The sequence below is a fragment of the Bos taurus genome, chromosome 9 (assembly GCF_002263795.3).
Source record: "Bos taurus isolate L1 Dominette 01449 registration number 42190680 breed Hereford chromosome 9, ARS-UCD2.0, whole genome shotgun sequence".
Taxonomy (NCBI): Eukaryota; Metazoa; Chordata; class Mammalia; order Artiodactyla; family Bovidae; genus Bos; species Bos taurus.
The window spans coordinates 41,300,026-41,316,594 of NC_037336.1; the positions used below are offsets into that span (position 1 = coordinate 41,300,026).

Here is a 16,569-nt window from a genome sequence, read left to right on the forward strand (position 1 = left end):
GGTGATTCCAATTACCAGGACATTCCTTAGAATCTGAGGTTTTTATCTTCTCTGTTTACAGGTTTAAGACACCTGCCAACATTTCTTGGAGAAGGCAATGGCAACCCACTCCACTACTCTTGCCTGGAAAACCCCATGGATGGAGGAGCCTGGTAGGCTGCAGTCCATGGGGTCACGAAGTGTCAGACACGACTGAGCAACTTCACTTTCACTTTTCACTTGCATGCACTGGAGAAGGAAATGGCAACTCACTCCAGTGTTCTTGCCTGGAGAATCCCAGGGACGGGGGAGCCTGGTGGGCTGCTGTCTATGGGGTTGCACAAAGTCGGACACGACTGAAGTGACTTAGCAGCAGCAGCAGCCAACATTTCTGGGGCTGTAGGAAAAGTCCCATTCAAGTTGTGTTTCTAATTTTCACATGGGATCAGAAAGGTATTTTCATGAGTGTACATTATATAAATCTTAAATATGCCTAATGAAATGAACAACTTTTGGAATTCTAATTTAGAAATTACTTCCAGTGTAGGTGAACTCATTCACTAAAAAAACACGTATCCTAAGATTCTTTTTCTACCAAGTAACATTAAAACAAAAAACAAAAAACTAATATTTAGGTATTCTTCATAGACACCCAGAAAAATATACAAATGTTTCTTAACCAGCTTTTGCACGATACTAAGTCTTAGTTAACGTAAAAAATCATATACACATAGTTCCTGTGTGTAAATTCAAGAAACATGCTTGCCCCCAGGTTTTAAAGTATATTACGTTTTAAAGATTTTCCTTACGCTGAGTGGGAAGAAGGGTCCTGGCTGGCAGAAGAGCTCCCTGGGAGGCCACCCTGAATAAACGCGCCCGGGCACTGCTTATTCTTCTAATCTTCGCGGGGTCCACTGGGGGTTTAGGAAAGGAAAGGCAGAAATCTTCCACTGTGTCAGGAGATGCTGGAGCTTTCGGTTTCTGGAAAGAGATTTTTTTAAACAACTGGCCTGAATTTCTGTCTTGAATGAGACTCACCACCCAGAGCTGACCCTGACACTTCCAGAGGAGTGCACGGCTTCCGGCAGGGCTTCTCCCCAGCCCCTGATGCTAGATCTCAATGCATCAGGTATATGACACTTTTTCATTGCTTTTGTCAGTTATATTGTATTAAATACTCTACTGTCCTGCTTGGTATATTAAAAAAAAAAAAAATTTACCCATGCCAGCAAACAAATCTAATTAAGAGACTAAAATATGGTATAGTACATTTAACCTACTTTGTAAATCTTTGTGTTCGATCTGATTCAGTTCAGAAAACATGTACTGGGCAACCAAGAACTATGTGAAATATAAATACAACCTTTATATATTTGGGACTACACAAAAGTAGTTTTTAATAATATAAAAGTTTTTAAAATAATTTAGGCTAATAAATCACAAAAGAGCAAGCAGTAGTCTTGGACTTATGAAATGTGTTATTTTCTACATCTTAAAAATTCTAAACGTCCATATAGTAAAAGCTATGGTTTTTCCAGTAGTCATGTACGGATGTGAAAGTTGGACCATAAAGAAGGTTGAAAACCAAAGAATTGATGCTTTCGAATTGTGGTGCTGGAGAAGATAAGTCCCTTGGACAGCAAGGAGACCAAACCAGTCAATCCTAAAGGAAATCAACCCTGAGTATTCACTGGAAGGACTAATGCTGAAGCTCCAATACTTGGATCACCTGATGCAAAGACCCAACTCACTGGAAAAGACTCTGATGCTGGGAAAGCCTGAGGGCAGGAGGAGAAGGGGGCGACAGAGGATGAGATGGTTGGATGGCATCACCAACTCAATGGACATGAGATTGAGCAAACTCCAAGAGATAGTGAAGGACAGGGAAGCCTGGCATGCTGCAGTCCATGGGGTCACAAAGAGTCGAACACAACAACAACCATTAGAAAAGGGACATTAGTGGCAAAATTCCAATTCCCTAAAGACTTAAACATACCTGCAACCACCCAGAGCACCTTCAGGTCTAACCTCCAGATGGCAGTGACCTCTGACCCAACCTGGGGCCACAACCTCACAGAGCCCTGGACTCCCACTTTTAGTGTTGCCTGGTGGTCCCTCCTTCCCCCCACTCTATCTGGATTCTCTGTCTATGAAAGAGTAATCTTATGGCAGCAAATGCTTCCAGCTCTCTAGTCAAAAATAATCAAGTTAAAGTTCCTGAAATCACTTACATAATAAATAAAGTGATTCTCAATCCAATAGATTAATCAACAAATTATTTTTAAAAATCCAGTGTGAAGTTCAAGTCAGATAATTTGGAAAATGGGTGAGCTCATTTATCATATGACACATCATTTCAAATGCTGGTTTTCTCATATACATTAATAGGATAGACATCTTTATCAGAGTTCTCTTAAGAAGTTGCTTATTTCAATAATAAGACATTTTTCAAAAAAATTTTTACATCCTTCTGTTCATTTGCAACCGTAATCGGTTCATAAACCAGAGCCCCCCTAAAAAAAATCAGTTTTATGACTATAGAGATACATTCTTCTAAACATAGTCAGAAAAAAAAAAAAAATCAGCATAATAGGCAGGATGAGTCACTGACTGGGATCAAACCCACTTACTAGTTATGTGAACTTGGGCAGACCATATACTTCTATGAGCTTGCCCATCTATCACATGGAGTGAGTAGCCCCCTTTTTGCAGGGACACTCAAGTATAGACAAGTCCTGTTACAGAGGCTTGAGAAATGCTAGCTCCCTCCCTATGTAAGCTGCTCACCCTTCATGTATGTACCAAATTTAGTTCCAAGTTACTTTTAAGTCTCAAAAGCTAAGGCCGTAGACCCTGATGCAACCTTGCTGGAAAACAGATCCTGAATCCAGAGGGGTCTATTTTGAAGGAGACAACACTCACCTGTCTGTATAAATTATGTTATATTTAACAGTCCCTTCACTTTTTAGTCTCCTTAATTTACTGCAAAATATTCATAAGAATGTGACTTAAGTCATGAAACTAATAGTAACAACAAAGCTAAGAGTATGATACAGGAAAATAAGTGCTTTACATATAATTATGAAAGATGAAATACATAAGGATAATCTCAATACTGAATGTCGATTCAAGGTTTTCTTATCTCAAAATGTCTGTGCTCTGTAGGTGCCTTGAATCTGAAACAAAGATTGAGAAGTCTATAAAACAGTAATACAGATAAAATAAATGGCTGATTTTACAGATTCTTTAACTATTAGAAATGTTTGGGGGTACTAAATAAAATATCTTATAAAACAGAAAATATGGTTTTACAATGCGAATTTCTACCCAAACAGAACAACCTAATTGTATCTGGATGGCAAGATAAATCCCTTTAACTGCTCCTTGATAAAAGGTATCATTTTCCTAGTGAAAAATTAGTCGTTGTTTGTATAATAAAAATTAGTTCCATTTTACTACTGACCTTTACTAAATTATTCATCCCATTTAAACATATATCTCTCTGGACTATTTAAAATACAAAGTGATATGTGTGAAGCATTTTTAATTCTCCAAGGGAAAATGAAACAAGCCACCAGTTTCTATCACACCAGGTTCTACAAAATGTTCTTTCACCTTGTGGAGCAAAATGGCTGTTTTGAAGCACAACAGTAAAATTTTTTCTTGTAAAATTCACCTTATTTTAGAGTACAGAGAATGCTGCAAGTGGGTTTAAATCTTCACTTAAAAACTCCACTTCCCTCAAGGTCTGTGCCAAGATACTAGCCAGTGATGGGGGTACAACCCAAATACTGGGAAAGTCAGAGTTTAAGATCTGTCCTGGGTGAGAAAATTGCTAGAGTCCCTGAAGACCGAAAGACTACTGTCATACACCACCACAATCAAAGAAGACAAAAATGTCTAGGACATTTAAGGCATCTGGCTGTCCTTGACTCTCATCCAAGCATGGGGGCAGGGGAGCCTTAACCAAGTTCTGACCTAGCTCCTCCAGATTACCAGCTGGGAAGGTGAAGTCCCACTCTTCATGAAGACTAGAAAAGGGGGTCCAAGATCTCCAACCTCAGAAAGTCACCATGATTTCATTTGTACAGCCATGGCACCCACACGCGCACACCCCACCCACCCCAACCCTTCTTGGAAGTCCCAAAGTGAGCACATATTAAAAATTCCCCCAAGGACACAGCCTTTGGACGTGGCAATTGTAGGTGCATTTCTATTACTATGATTTTCTCCACAGGTCCTCTGGGCTCCTGTCACTCTCAGCATGCGACTCACTGCAGTAATATCACCATTTGTTTCAGAAATAGTGAAAGAAAAAACACTATTTGACATTCTCATTCTGCACTTTCTTACCCTGGATCTCCCCCAGCCCATAGGGACATATGGGCTCCTAAGTCACTTTCTCTTTAAATTATATATTCAGTTTCGTTCTACTTGTTAAATACTATAAAAGATATGAATGCTCCCCTGGTGGCTCAGACAGTAAAGAATCTGCCTGCAATGTGGGAGACCTAGGTTCCATTCCTGGGTTGGGAAGATCCCCTAGAGGAGGGCATCGCAACCCACTCCAGTATTCTTGCCTGGAGAATCCCCATGGTCAGAGGAGCCTGGCAGGCTACAGTCCATGGGGCTGCAAAGAGTCAGATATGACTGAGTGACTAAGCACAGCATAAGATATAAAAACTGGCTGAAACTAATCTATGCTGTGAGAAGTCAGGACAGTGGTTACCCTGGGAAGGTGGGTTTTGGGATGCTGGAAACTACATGTTATTTCCTTTTCAGTGCTAGTTACCTAGTATGTTGAGTTTGCATAAATTTATGAAGCTGACTCTTATGATGTGTGTCTTTTCTACAGGTCAACAAAAAGTTTAATAAAAATGTGTATGCTCAGTTGCTAAGTCATGTCTGACTCTTTGCAACCCTATGACTGTAGCCCACCAGATTCCTCTGTCCATGGGATTTCCCAGGCAAGAATACTGGTGTGGCTTGGCATTTCCTTCTCCAGGGGATCTTCCTGATCCAGGGATCTAACCCGCTTCTCCTGTATTGGCAGGTGGGTTCTTTACCACTGAGTCACCAGGGGAGCCCAACTTGGAACTTAAATAACTAGGTTTTATAAGTTTCATAAACATAAGGAGAATTCTGTTTTGACAATAGTGATGAAGTAACTACCACCCCACAACAGCCCCACATCTCAGAACTGCTGTGAGAAAGGGGAGAAATACTAAGAGAAAGTTGTTTGCAGCTCACCTACATAGTGGGTGTACATAAATGCTCGTGGCACACTGCAAACTGCAGGGCTTTCCCTTTACTTGACTTCCCCGGTGGCTCAGACGGTAAAAGCGTCTGCCTACAATGCGGGAGACCTGGGCTCGATCCCTGGGTCGGGCAGATCCCCTGGAGAAGGAAATGGCAAGGCACTCCAGTTCTCTTGCCTGGAAAATCGCATGGATGGAGGAGCTTGATAGGTTACAGTCCATGGGGTCACAAAGAATTGGACACAACTGAGTGACTTCACTTTCTTTCCCTTGACTTATAGGATTACAGGTGCCGATGGGAACCCTGGTGAGTGAGCCAAGCCCAGGGTGCCCTGAGTGTAGACAGCCCACTCCTGCTGAAGGCTATGGTGGGGGCCGCCGGGGAGGGGCTGTGGGCACAGGACAGACAGGAGGGGAGAAACAGAAGGATCAATGTACAAGTGTGAGGAGCTGAGAGGATTTGTTAAATGCAGGAACTGGAATGGGCTGCTCTTCCCAGGTCCTTCTTCCCTGCTGGACTGCTGGTTGAGGAATTATTAAAAGGCAAACCAGCCAGAGAACATATCCCAGATCAAAAAAGGGCTGAAATTCAATTGCTGAGGTCTTTACAAATTCAGCAACTGCATCCTTAAGGGACTTAAGTAAGCACCACCCCACCCCCAGCCTCCAGGGGTCACTACTCCCTTCCCTTTCCCTGGGCTCCCATTGCTCCAGATCTCCTTCCTGCTTGTTAATTTAGTGGTTGCAGCACCAAAGAATTCTTTCAAAGGTGATGCGGAAAGGAGGAAAGAAAGTGGAAGGGGAGGTAATTATGAGGTCGCTTTCAGAGTTTTTTTTGACTAGGAGCTCTAAAGTTTATTGTTTGAAAGGAAATATGCCCAAGACCCTTACATAATTCAGTATAACCAAAAGAAAAAATTCAAACTAACAGAGTTACTCCTCGCCTGCTTTGACTTTGCACATAGCACCCAACCATCCTACAGTAAAGGAATTTAATTGCAGTGACCTCAAACAGGGGCAATGCCAACATTATCTCTGCTTAACAGGGACCAAGTGAACTCTAGAAACTGAGATTTGTAGGAAAGAGTAGGCCCAAATTGAGTGAGTCCCCCAAAATTACAGCAATATTAAAAACAAACCATCGGAGTCAAATGGCAGAACGGTAGAATGGACAGCCACTTAGCAACAAGGCAGACTGACCACTCAGGGGGCCCTCTTGCTGTAGCTGGTTCAAAAACAAGTGGTTTCCAAGGTTGTAGGTACAAGAAGACGTGTCAACAATGGTTGAGAAAGTACTTATTGCACATTGGTTCATGCTTGCTAATTTGGTATCTTATTTTTGGTCATCTGCAATATAAGAACAAGTACAGTCTTCCTCACAGAGGCATTTTGATGAGTATTTGGGAATAAAAGATGCATTTTGAAACAACTGGGGTCATTTGGATATGGACTGTACATTAAATAACACTACTGAGTAATGTTAACTTTCTGAGCTTTGATGATAGCATTGCAGTTGTGTGGGAGGCTGTCCCTATTCATATGAGATGCACACTTAAATTTTTGTGGATGAAGTCTTATAAGGACTACAACTTCCCTTAAAATAGTTCACCAAAAACATACATACACACAAACATATTCACAAGCATGCACACACATAAACAGTAATAAAAATTGAGAAGCTGCTTGACTGACACACTAATTCTATGAAAGTCTAAGGAACTGGTATCACCAGGTACTGAAATATCTGAAATATCTGCCTGAAAAAAATGTGTCTGAAATAAGGAGAATTGGTTGAAAGTCTGGGTAACTCCTTCCCTCCCAGCTGCAGGCAATCAGGCTACTGAACCCAGGAACAGATGGGAGGTCTGTTCTCCAGAGAGGGTAAAACAGTGTCTCTGGCTAACCAGGCACTGTTGAGGGTCAGGGTACTTAATGTAAACATAGATATTAACTGGATGTTTATGCGGTGAATGCTAGGCATTTGTACCTTCTTCCTCTCGGCTCCTGGGAGTTGGTCTATGGTCAGGCCACTCAACATGACTGTTCTCTACGTCCCCTGCCAGAATAGCATCTATTTTACCTGCACTCTACTCACATGACAGACCTTCCGACTTGCTCCCTCCAAGCTGGTAACCTTTCTACTCTTTAGATCAGAATATCTCCACCTGATAGTTAATCAAACTGGCAGTGAGGGGCAGCCCCTCTGCTGGTTTCCCTGGTAACTAACAAGCCTGGGCTTTCCCAGATGGCTCTGGTGGTAAAGAACCTGCCTGCCAGTGCAGGAGAGATAAGAGATGTGGGTTTGATCCCTTGATTGGGAGGATCCCTTGGAGGAGGGCATGGCAATCCACTTCAGTATTCTTGCCTGGAGAATCCCATGGACAGAGGAGACTGGTGGGTTACAGTCCGTGGGGTCACAAACAGTCGGAGACGACTGAAGCAACTTAGCATGCATGCAATGAGCCAGGGAAACTGCCTCCTATAACTGATGTCTTTGTTGTTGACTCTGGGCTCTTTCTTTGGTATTAAAGCTGGGAAAGTACAGCCCAATAGTTAGCACTCAGGCTTTATCCTCCAGGAAAAACTTTATAGAGAACTGACTAGCTCACAAGGAAAGCCCTAAACAGATATGCTGTTGAGGGTTTTATAAACAACACAGCCCAGTCAAACCCCGCTAAATGTAGGTTCGGGTAGGTATCAGCTAGGGATTGACCAACCCGTTCCACATGCTTCTACTCTCAAATAAGAACAGCCAAATAAGCAGCATGAGCTATCAGAGGAGAATCTCTGATAAGAAAAAAGAGAGACCAAGACAAACATAAAACTGCAACAGAGACATAGAGGACGGACCATGTAAAGACACAGGGAGAAGACGGCCGTCCATAAGCCAAGGAGAAAAGCTGCAAGAAAGCACCAGCGTTGCCACCTTGATCTTGGACTTCTCATCTCCAAAACCGTGAGAAAATAAATTCCAGTTGTTGAAGATACATATATACACACAAAAGCAACAGAAGTTTTAAAAGAACACTTAAAAAACCAAAACTACCATTAATATACTAAGAAAAGATGCTACTTTTCTTGAGAGTCCCCTGGACTGCAAGGACTGCAGTCAATCCTAAAGGAATCAACCCTGAATATTCATTGGTAGGACTGATGTTGAAGCTCCAATACTTTGACCACCTGATGCAAAGAGCTGACTAACTGGAAAAGACCCTGATACTGGGGAAGACTGAAGGCAGGAGGAGAAGGGGATGAGGATAAGATGGTTGGATGGCATCACCAACTCAACGGACATGAGTTTGAGCAAACTCCCAGAAATGGTGAAAGACAGGGAAGCCTGGCGTGCTGCAGGCCATGGGGTCGCAAACAATCAGACATGACTGAGTGACTGAACAACAGTAAGATGCTATGACCATGAAATAAGAACAGAATACCATTACTAAGAAAAAGATAATTTAGAGGAGGAAAAGCTTTTGGAAATTAAAAATACCATCCTAGAAATGAAAAGGACCCAACAAAAGGATTAGAAGACAAAGTCTCATTCAAAAAATGATGGGAAAAAGAAAAGAGAAAAATAAAAAAATTGAAGTGCAAGTCCAGGGCATCCTACACATGAATAATAAATTCCAGAAAGGGCAAACAGAACAGACAGGAGGGGAAAACATATCAAAATAACTCAAGAACATTTCCCAGAGCTGAAGGCCACTAGATTTTACATCAGAAGGGCTCAGTAACAGGACATTTCAGAACACTGGGAACAAAAAGAAAAATCCTACAAACTTCCAAAGAGAAAAAGCAGCAACCAAGGTCTCAAATAATTTATCTCCCATATGTCCTCTCTCAAGAAGCTGTGGGAGGGAGTACTCCGGTAAAATAAGAGTAAATCAGGACAGAAGAGGACTTGGGACACAGGAAATAGGAAAGCCAGTACTGGAAACAGGAGTGAGCTGTGTGCAAGATGCCAGGACAAGTATTAGAGGAAGGGATTGTGGAAAATTCTCCAAGGAGATGAATCAAAAAATATCTCATGTGCCTGCATATATGAAGGAAGTTTAGGCCTGAAGAATTTAGAACTGAAACAATAGTAATATAATACTATTAAAACAAGGCAACTATTAACACCAGGGAAAACAAAAAGTGGTACAGATAAGGAGAAGTAATCATCACCAATCATTAGTTCAAGGCTCAGCTATAAACAGAATTGTATAATCACAGTCAGAAAAAAGGGTTCTAACCAAAATTTTGCTGTATCTATATAGTGAGCTGCAGCGGAGACAGAAACGGTGAATGTGCCGTGAGGAGACACTGGAGGCAGACAAGAGTTAAATCTTCCTCTTTCCTACTGGGAAGTCATTAGATAATTCCTCAAGCTTACAAGTCAGAGAGCAGCAAGACACTGCGTTATTTAAAAATCTAGATGTAAATACCAAAAAAAAAAAGAAAAAATGAGCCAATAGAGTTTAAAATGAAAGCCACTGGGGAGTGGAGAATGAAAAATAAGGGGACAGGAGACTGCTGGAGGGTGTTTTATTTTTTGACTCTATGTACATGCGTCTATAATTTATTTGTGTACATAACTATTGAGAATATAATACACGTGCATTACTTTAAAAATATTGTGAAACATTCTGTTTGTCAGTTATCATATATTTCTAAAATTCTTCATTATCAAACTATAAGCGTATGCATTCTCAGATGCTTCAGTCGTGTCTGATTCTTTGTGACCCTAAGGACTGTAGCCTGCCGGCTCCTCTGTCCATGGGACTCTCCAGGCAAGAATACTGGAGTGGGTTGCCATGCCCTCCCTCCAGGGATCTTCCCGAACCAGCAATCAAACCTGCATCTTCTGAACTGCAGGCAGACTCTTTATCCACTGAGCCACCTGGGAAGCCCTATCAAGCTATCAGTGGATAATAAAAGCGTTTCATTAGGTACTAACGATTATATTTGGAAAGACATAAAAGAATATTTCATATTAAATTATTAATACATTTAGGTCTATGTGATCATTCTCTTAGAATATACATGCTGATTCCAAGTACTGTGGCGAATTCTATTTCACGACACCCATGGTAATATAAAGTACTCACAAACTCCAGTGGACTGAGACGAGTGCCAGAGATGGGCCTGGAATCAGAGAACTCAAAACTGGATGCATGGACGCTAGCACAGGGGATGGAACAGAAACACAAGTTTGTGAATAATCATTTCTTTTATTTCTAGTATATACTAGTTAACCCTAACCCCACAACAAGTAAAAGCATTCAACGCATAAGCCTTGAGGAAGACAGAATTTTTTAAAATCATAGTACTTTAAACATTTTATTAATAACTCTTCTCTTGCTTTTAGGATGATTAAAAATAGTGAATAATTCAAAAATGGAATGTATATAGTGATTTTTTTAAAGCTTTGTTCACATGACTTTATAAAGTTGGTATAACAACCATTATTAACCATTTCCAACCACAGCCAACTTCTTGGACCCAAGGTCTGGAATTATCTTTAGAAATCTTGGACAGATATAATTAGCAGAAGTCAAACTTAGGAAAGCAACTATCTGAACCTAGAATTAAGGGAAAATGTCATCTGGTGAATATACACATTTGAGTGTATAGACAAGAGAAGAGCTAAATACCTGAAGGAGGATGGAGGTCTGTTTTCTGGTGTTCTTGAAGATGCAGGCCCAAATAGTTTTCTTTGGTCTTCCCGTGGTGTAAATGGTCTTTGGGTCCTAACAGTTCGTAAGGCATTTCGCGCTTCACTTACGATTTCTGCACTGGTCTTCTGCTTGGACAGTGAAGGTAGGTAAAATGGATCCAGCTTTTCTAACTTTTTATCATTTGGAGACAGCATCTTTCCTTTTAAAGTACAATGTTCTTCAGGAAGACACCACACCCTGCATATACCGGACACAAAATACCAACTATTTTCATCCAGTCATTTAGAAAGGATACACGCTTACACCATCCCTGTACATTAAACTTGAAAAAAAAAATCACAACTTTTAATTAAAAATCGACCAGGCAGTTACACTTTGAAGATAAGGATGGGAGAAGAGCTTTCAAAAAAACAAACAAAAAAAATAGGCTGCTGTGCACATTCATGCCTTAGAAATACATGCAATTGAGGGAATGACAAGCAGGGAGGAGACACAGCATGAAAGTTTAACCTGGAGAGAAAGAAGATAAGTTGTGAAAGAAGACACCCTAGGAAGGGAAAACCATCTCAAGGTCTCCAATCATTTAAGAGATGGGAGATCCACAGGCAAGGTTCTGTTAACTGAAGTATGTGGTCCTGCTTAACTTATGTTTCCCTTTCTTTCCCACTGCCCTCCACACAAAATGCTAGCGTAAGATTAAAGTTAGTCAGATGGGGTCTCTTTCCAAACTATACTAGCTTTTATAACTGTAGAAAGGTTCAGCCTTACTTTTGCCTATGATATATCTGAATGAGTTGATTCAAACTGCCTTCAGTTTGAGTTAATGTCCTACATGAAAAAATAACAAAATATCAAATGATCTTTTCCCAAGACACCGCCCTCAGTTAAAGAGGTACAGTCACGCACAAGGGCCATGAGGATACACATCCCTCTTTTTAAATTTTTTAAAAATTGGGGTATAATTGCTTTACAATGTTGTATTAGTTTCTGCCATACAACAGTGTGAATCAGCTATAAGTATACATGCATCTCCTCCTTCTCTCGCCTCCCTCCCACCCCACCATCCCATCCCTTGAGGTTACACATTCTTCTTAATGTTTGTGTGCCCCACAGAGGCCTGGCTAACTTGGCAACACAACTTTGACAGCTTTACACTTTAAAACAGTTGAGATTTTAAAAACTTAATTCTAATTAGTACATGGTATTAAGTATTCATTCATTTAAAATAAAAGAAAAACCAATCTTCTGAAAATGTTTTATCTCTAGGGAGACTGAAGTCTTTAAAATTATTCATATATTTCTGTTGCCCAATTTTAGAATAACTTCTGCAAAAAAAAGAAAGTTTTGTGAAATATATCCAAGGAAACTGAAAACAATCCATTTCTGTAAGTAGAATCAACAGGTGACTCCTTAGACAGCCAAAGAGGATTTACTATATTATGATTCTGTACATTAAGGTGTTACTTAACAACAGGCAACAAGAACATTTGTTTAGTTCTATCCACTCTGAGAGTTTTTGAAGAAAAGAATATAATAATTACAAACAATATGCCATTCTTTTCACAGGGAAAGGCCAGAGGGTAAAGTAAAAACAGTAAAAAAAAAAAAAAAAAAAAAATTACTAGATAAGCAATACTATTCTGGAAATGTTTGATATAGGCATTTGAATGTAAGCAAGGTCTCCAGGATTATGTACATTAGAACAACAAAAACTAGCAGGCCTGGTACATTTATTTCTAATATGATATGATAGACTCTTTACTAAAAAATATCCAATGCTAATATATATATATATAAAATTTCAGTGGAAACGATGTACATAATGGGTTTAAAAACCTTTTTGTCTGTAAATTTTTACCATCAATTCTAACCCGACTTTCTCCCTTTTCCTCTCCTCTGCAACTCTCACTTCAGCAGTTACACTGTGAGAAACCCTTTCAATAATGTAGTATCTGCACAGTTAATCTATTTTATCTATATTAATATAGTAATAACCAAATCAAACATGGAAATGTTCGATAATGCAAGTGAACTGAGTTAGAAGTGGGTTTGAGGGGGTATTTTCTTTATAATTATTAAATTGCAAATTCTTATTAGAGATGGTTTTTGCCAATTTAAAAAACGATCAGTACATCTATTACAGTAAAGCATGCCTGAGCCATAACACAGTAGGATTACAGAAATTTTAACTTTACAAAAATTCTCCTGACAACTGGAACAAATCCATTTAGCTGTTTCCTCCATTTGGATCTCTGGGAATACAGACAGGAATAAACACTGTCTTTACTCTCAGGCAAGGACCACTAAGTCTAGTTCAACATGTACTTTAATACCAAGCAGTGTGCTAAGTACTCTCAAGTACATCATCTCACTTAATTCTGTGAGATGGATAAAGTCTTAAGCAATTGCACACATGCACACATGTTCCCAGAGCTGAAGATATTCAAACTATTACCCACTAGATGGGGTGGTGGAAGGTGGGACACTCAGAGGCCTCATGGCTGCAGCTATTTACACACTAACACAGAAACATGCATGTGTCTTCACAAGCAGAATAGACTTCTTGGTGTGAACCAGCTGAGTATCAACCCTGCTTATGCCCACATACTTTTAATACAAGGTAGAAACTGATGGGGGCAAAAAAAAAAAAAAAAAAAGTAAATAAAGATAAACTACCATGTGATTAGGAAAGAGAAAGAGATTTCTGATTGGGAGGTGACAGGTAGACTTCCTGGAGGAGATGATGTTTGAGCTGGGTTCTGGAAAATGGTCTGAATTTGAGCAAATGACAATGGCTGACACTGAGGCTGGAGTAGAGAAGGAGTTTCTAGCCAAGTCAACGAGTGAGCCAAGGCACAGTATCAAGGATGCACCAGGTGTGTGCTGGATAAGAAGGAACCCTGGAAGTGAAGACTGGAGTTGTAGCAGGGAGAGACCTGAATGGCAGGTCAAGAAAGTAAATAAAAGCTGATAAGCAAATTAAAAGATGTTGTGGCATGAAATGATGGCAGGGATGGGCAGGATGGAAAAAACTAGAAGGACAAAATCAGGCAGTTTTTATATAACCCACCTATCTCCTAGAGGTCCTCAAGAAAGCTTTCCTGGACAAGCCTCTCCCACCTTCCGAGCCTCAGTCAGCGGTCCCTCCCGCATACTCCACGAGGTCCCCTGTGGTCTCCTCCCTCACCGGGCTAGAGCTGCCTGCACACCTGGTGTTGCCCCACCAGGCTCGGAGCCTGTTCTTCATGAGAAGCGCAGCTTAAAGTTGGCATTTGTGTAATCACTGGACTCCAAATACAGACCCTAGCTAGAAAACATCCAGATGAAGGTTGCATGGCTTCTGAACTGGAGGCATTTGTTATAGTGGATTAAGAAAACATATGGGGCTTTATTTCAAGTGGCATCTGATTCTTGATGCTATATGGCCATAGGAGATCAAACTTAATCCCTTTTTGCTTTCTTGCTTTCACTTTGAGTTGCTCAGCATGGAGTAAGACTTGATAAACATCATGATTAGTGGATGGGGGTATTAAAAGCCTGAAGTATATAGGAGTAAAGGTGAAACAGAGGTAAGAAGAGAGATGAGAACAAGTAAGTGGCACCAAGAACATGAGAACCATGAGAAGCAGGATCTGGCATCTGAGAGGGCAGGAAGGGGACAGAAATGACACTGGGTATGCAAACCTTGGGAGGGCAAGGTGACCTTTTAAAAGAACATAGGAGATGTGGACTACAAAGGGAAAGCAGCAGCTGAGTTCTGTCCTGCATCACTGTCTTGAGTTTATGATGTCCACAGAAATTCTAGGGGATGAACACCACCAGCAGAAGGAAATTTGAAACTGGAGACCTTTTCAAACAAAATATTTCTTATTGGTTAGGGGAAAGGTTGTAAGTCATCATTTATCAGTTTATACCTAATTATAAACATCTGTCTTTACCTCTGCTGTTAACAGTCATCTGAAACAGAGTCTTCTTGCTAAATGCAACACTGCACTATCAGGGTGTTAGCAACAGGAGAAAGACTTGTCACATCCATATTCTTTTTTTTCCTGCAAATCAAATACTCAAGAACTTTACCATGCTTTTGAATGACTTTTGTGACAATATGAGCATCCAAACAAGCAGTGATTAAATGCTTAGATGCTGGAGTTAAAGTTCAAATACTCTTAACAATTTGCAGCTGTGTAACCTTGGGCAAGGTTTCTAACATCTGTAGGCCTCAGTTTCCTCATCTATAAAAAGCATGCTGTATAAAGTAATTGCCTCATAGGGCTGTTTTGAAAATTAAATGATGTAATTAACATAAAGTGGGTTAGCATGGTGACTGGCCCTTAAAAAATGTTAACTACTGTCCCAAAGCTATGTGATAAAAGGATACAACAATTAATTTTCTTATGAATGAAAAGTCGCATTTCAAAAAAGAAACTGCAAAAGAAAGGAAATGCCATTTGTTTATTTTTTTTTAATATATTTTAAAGTTTTAAAATTTAAACCACGGTATTCTGCTTTGTGAGAAAAGAATCTTAAGAATTTTATTGCCTATAAGCTGTGTCAAAACAATCAGAATTTTATAAATCTACAAAATAAGATATAAATAAGGTGTGGTAGTTGCTTTTCTACCACGTGAAATAATTATAAATAAGGATGAGACAGAAGGTCTGCTGTGATGCTAGTAGGAATGGATGATAAAAGACATTATATGTAATATGATATATTTTAACGTATATTGATATACATACGCTTATTTATTTAAGACCCTATCTGTTGCCTAGAGGAGCCCAGGTACAATTTGTGTGACTTTGGCTGGGTCACTGTTTGCCTAAACAAAGTCCCTTTGTCTATCACTCTCTCATTCAACAGATACTATTGAGTTTCAACTAAGCACTACGCGCTTGGCTAAACCTCAGCGTATAGAAATAAAGACATCTGCGACCCGACCCCGAGAGCAAGCACAGTTCACTCTCATCACCTCTCTCCCCGATCCAGGGACAGAAAGGCGACGACAGAAGAAGAAGGGGTCCCCGGGGAACCTGCAGGGGAAGCCTCACCTCCCGCACGGCCAGTGGCACCCCGACTCCTGGCAATGCCCCCTCCTCCACAAGTCCAGGCCAGAGCAGAGCGCCGCAGCATCTTCACCCTGCCCGCCCGTCGGTCTGCCAGCCTGCTCCTCCCGGCCGGCCGGCCTGAGTCTCCATGGTAACCGTACACAAACTACTTACTCGGGCGGCTGGGCCGCCTCCCTGCAGAGCCAGGTAGCTGCTGGACAGGCGGAGTGGACCAGAGACTGAGCTGGGAGTGGGCGCAGGGAAGGGGGCTTCCGGCCAGACTCCAAGTACCTTGTGGTTAGCGCTGGAGACAAGTTTAACAACTGCGGAGATTCCGCTCATCCTCCAGCTTTTCCTCAGGCAGCAGCCTCAGCCGCGAAGGAGAGCAGGCGGGGCTCAGCAGGGTGGGGCTGGATGAGGACGGACTGACAGGTCCCCCGGCGCCGCTCGGCCACTGGGCCTGCGCAGACCGCCAGCGCATGCGCAGAAACGCTGAGGCGTGGGCGCAGCGGGCCGAGGAGTGGGAGGAGCGTGGGCGAGAGCCGGAGGCAGGGACCGAGGGTGTCAGGTGCGGCCAGAAAGGGCGATGGGGACCGCGTGGAAGAGCCGGGGTGAGAAGGCATCTGC

At 41.3% G+C, this 16,569-nt stretch overlaps 1 protein-coding gene across 5 annotated transcripts in view; it reads right to left on the bottom strand.

The window, feature by feature from the left end:
- ARMC2 (armadillo repeat containing 2) overlaps nt 1–16,569 on the bottom strand; it is a 242,905-nt gene that overhangs the window by 103,482 nt on the left and 122,854 nt on the right. For 2 of the 5 annotated variants that reach the window (XM_059889700.1, XM_059889698.1), the window contains exons 6-8: nt 10,874–11,134; nt 10,328–10,400; nt 789–960 (exon numbers count right to left, since the gene is read on the bottom strand). In XM_059889700.1, the coding sequence (XP_059745683.1) occupies nt 789–960; nt 10,328–10,400; nt 10,874–11,091 (463 nt within the window). In that variant the 5' untranslated portion in view covers nt 11,092–11,134. Of the gene's footprint in view, nt 1–788; nt 961–10,327; nt 10,401–10,873; nt 11,135–15,945; nt 16,086–16,116; nt 16,341–16,569 lie in introns of those variants that run through there. The other 3 variants (XM_024996614.2, XM_024996615.2, NM_001075801.2) reach the window with 3 other exon arrangements.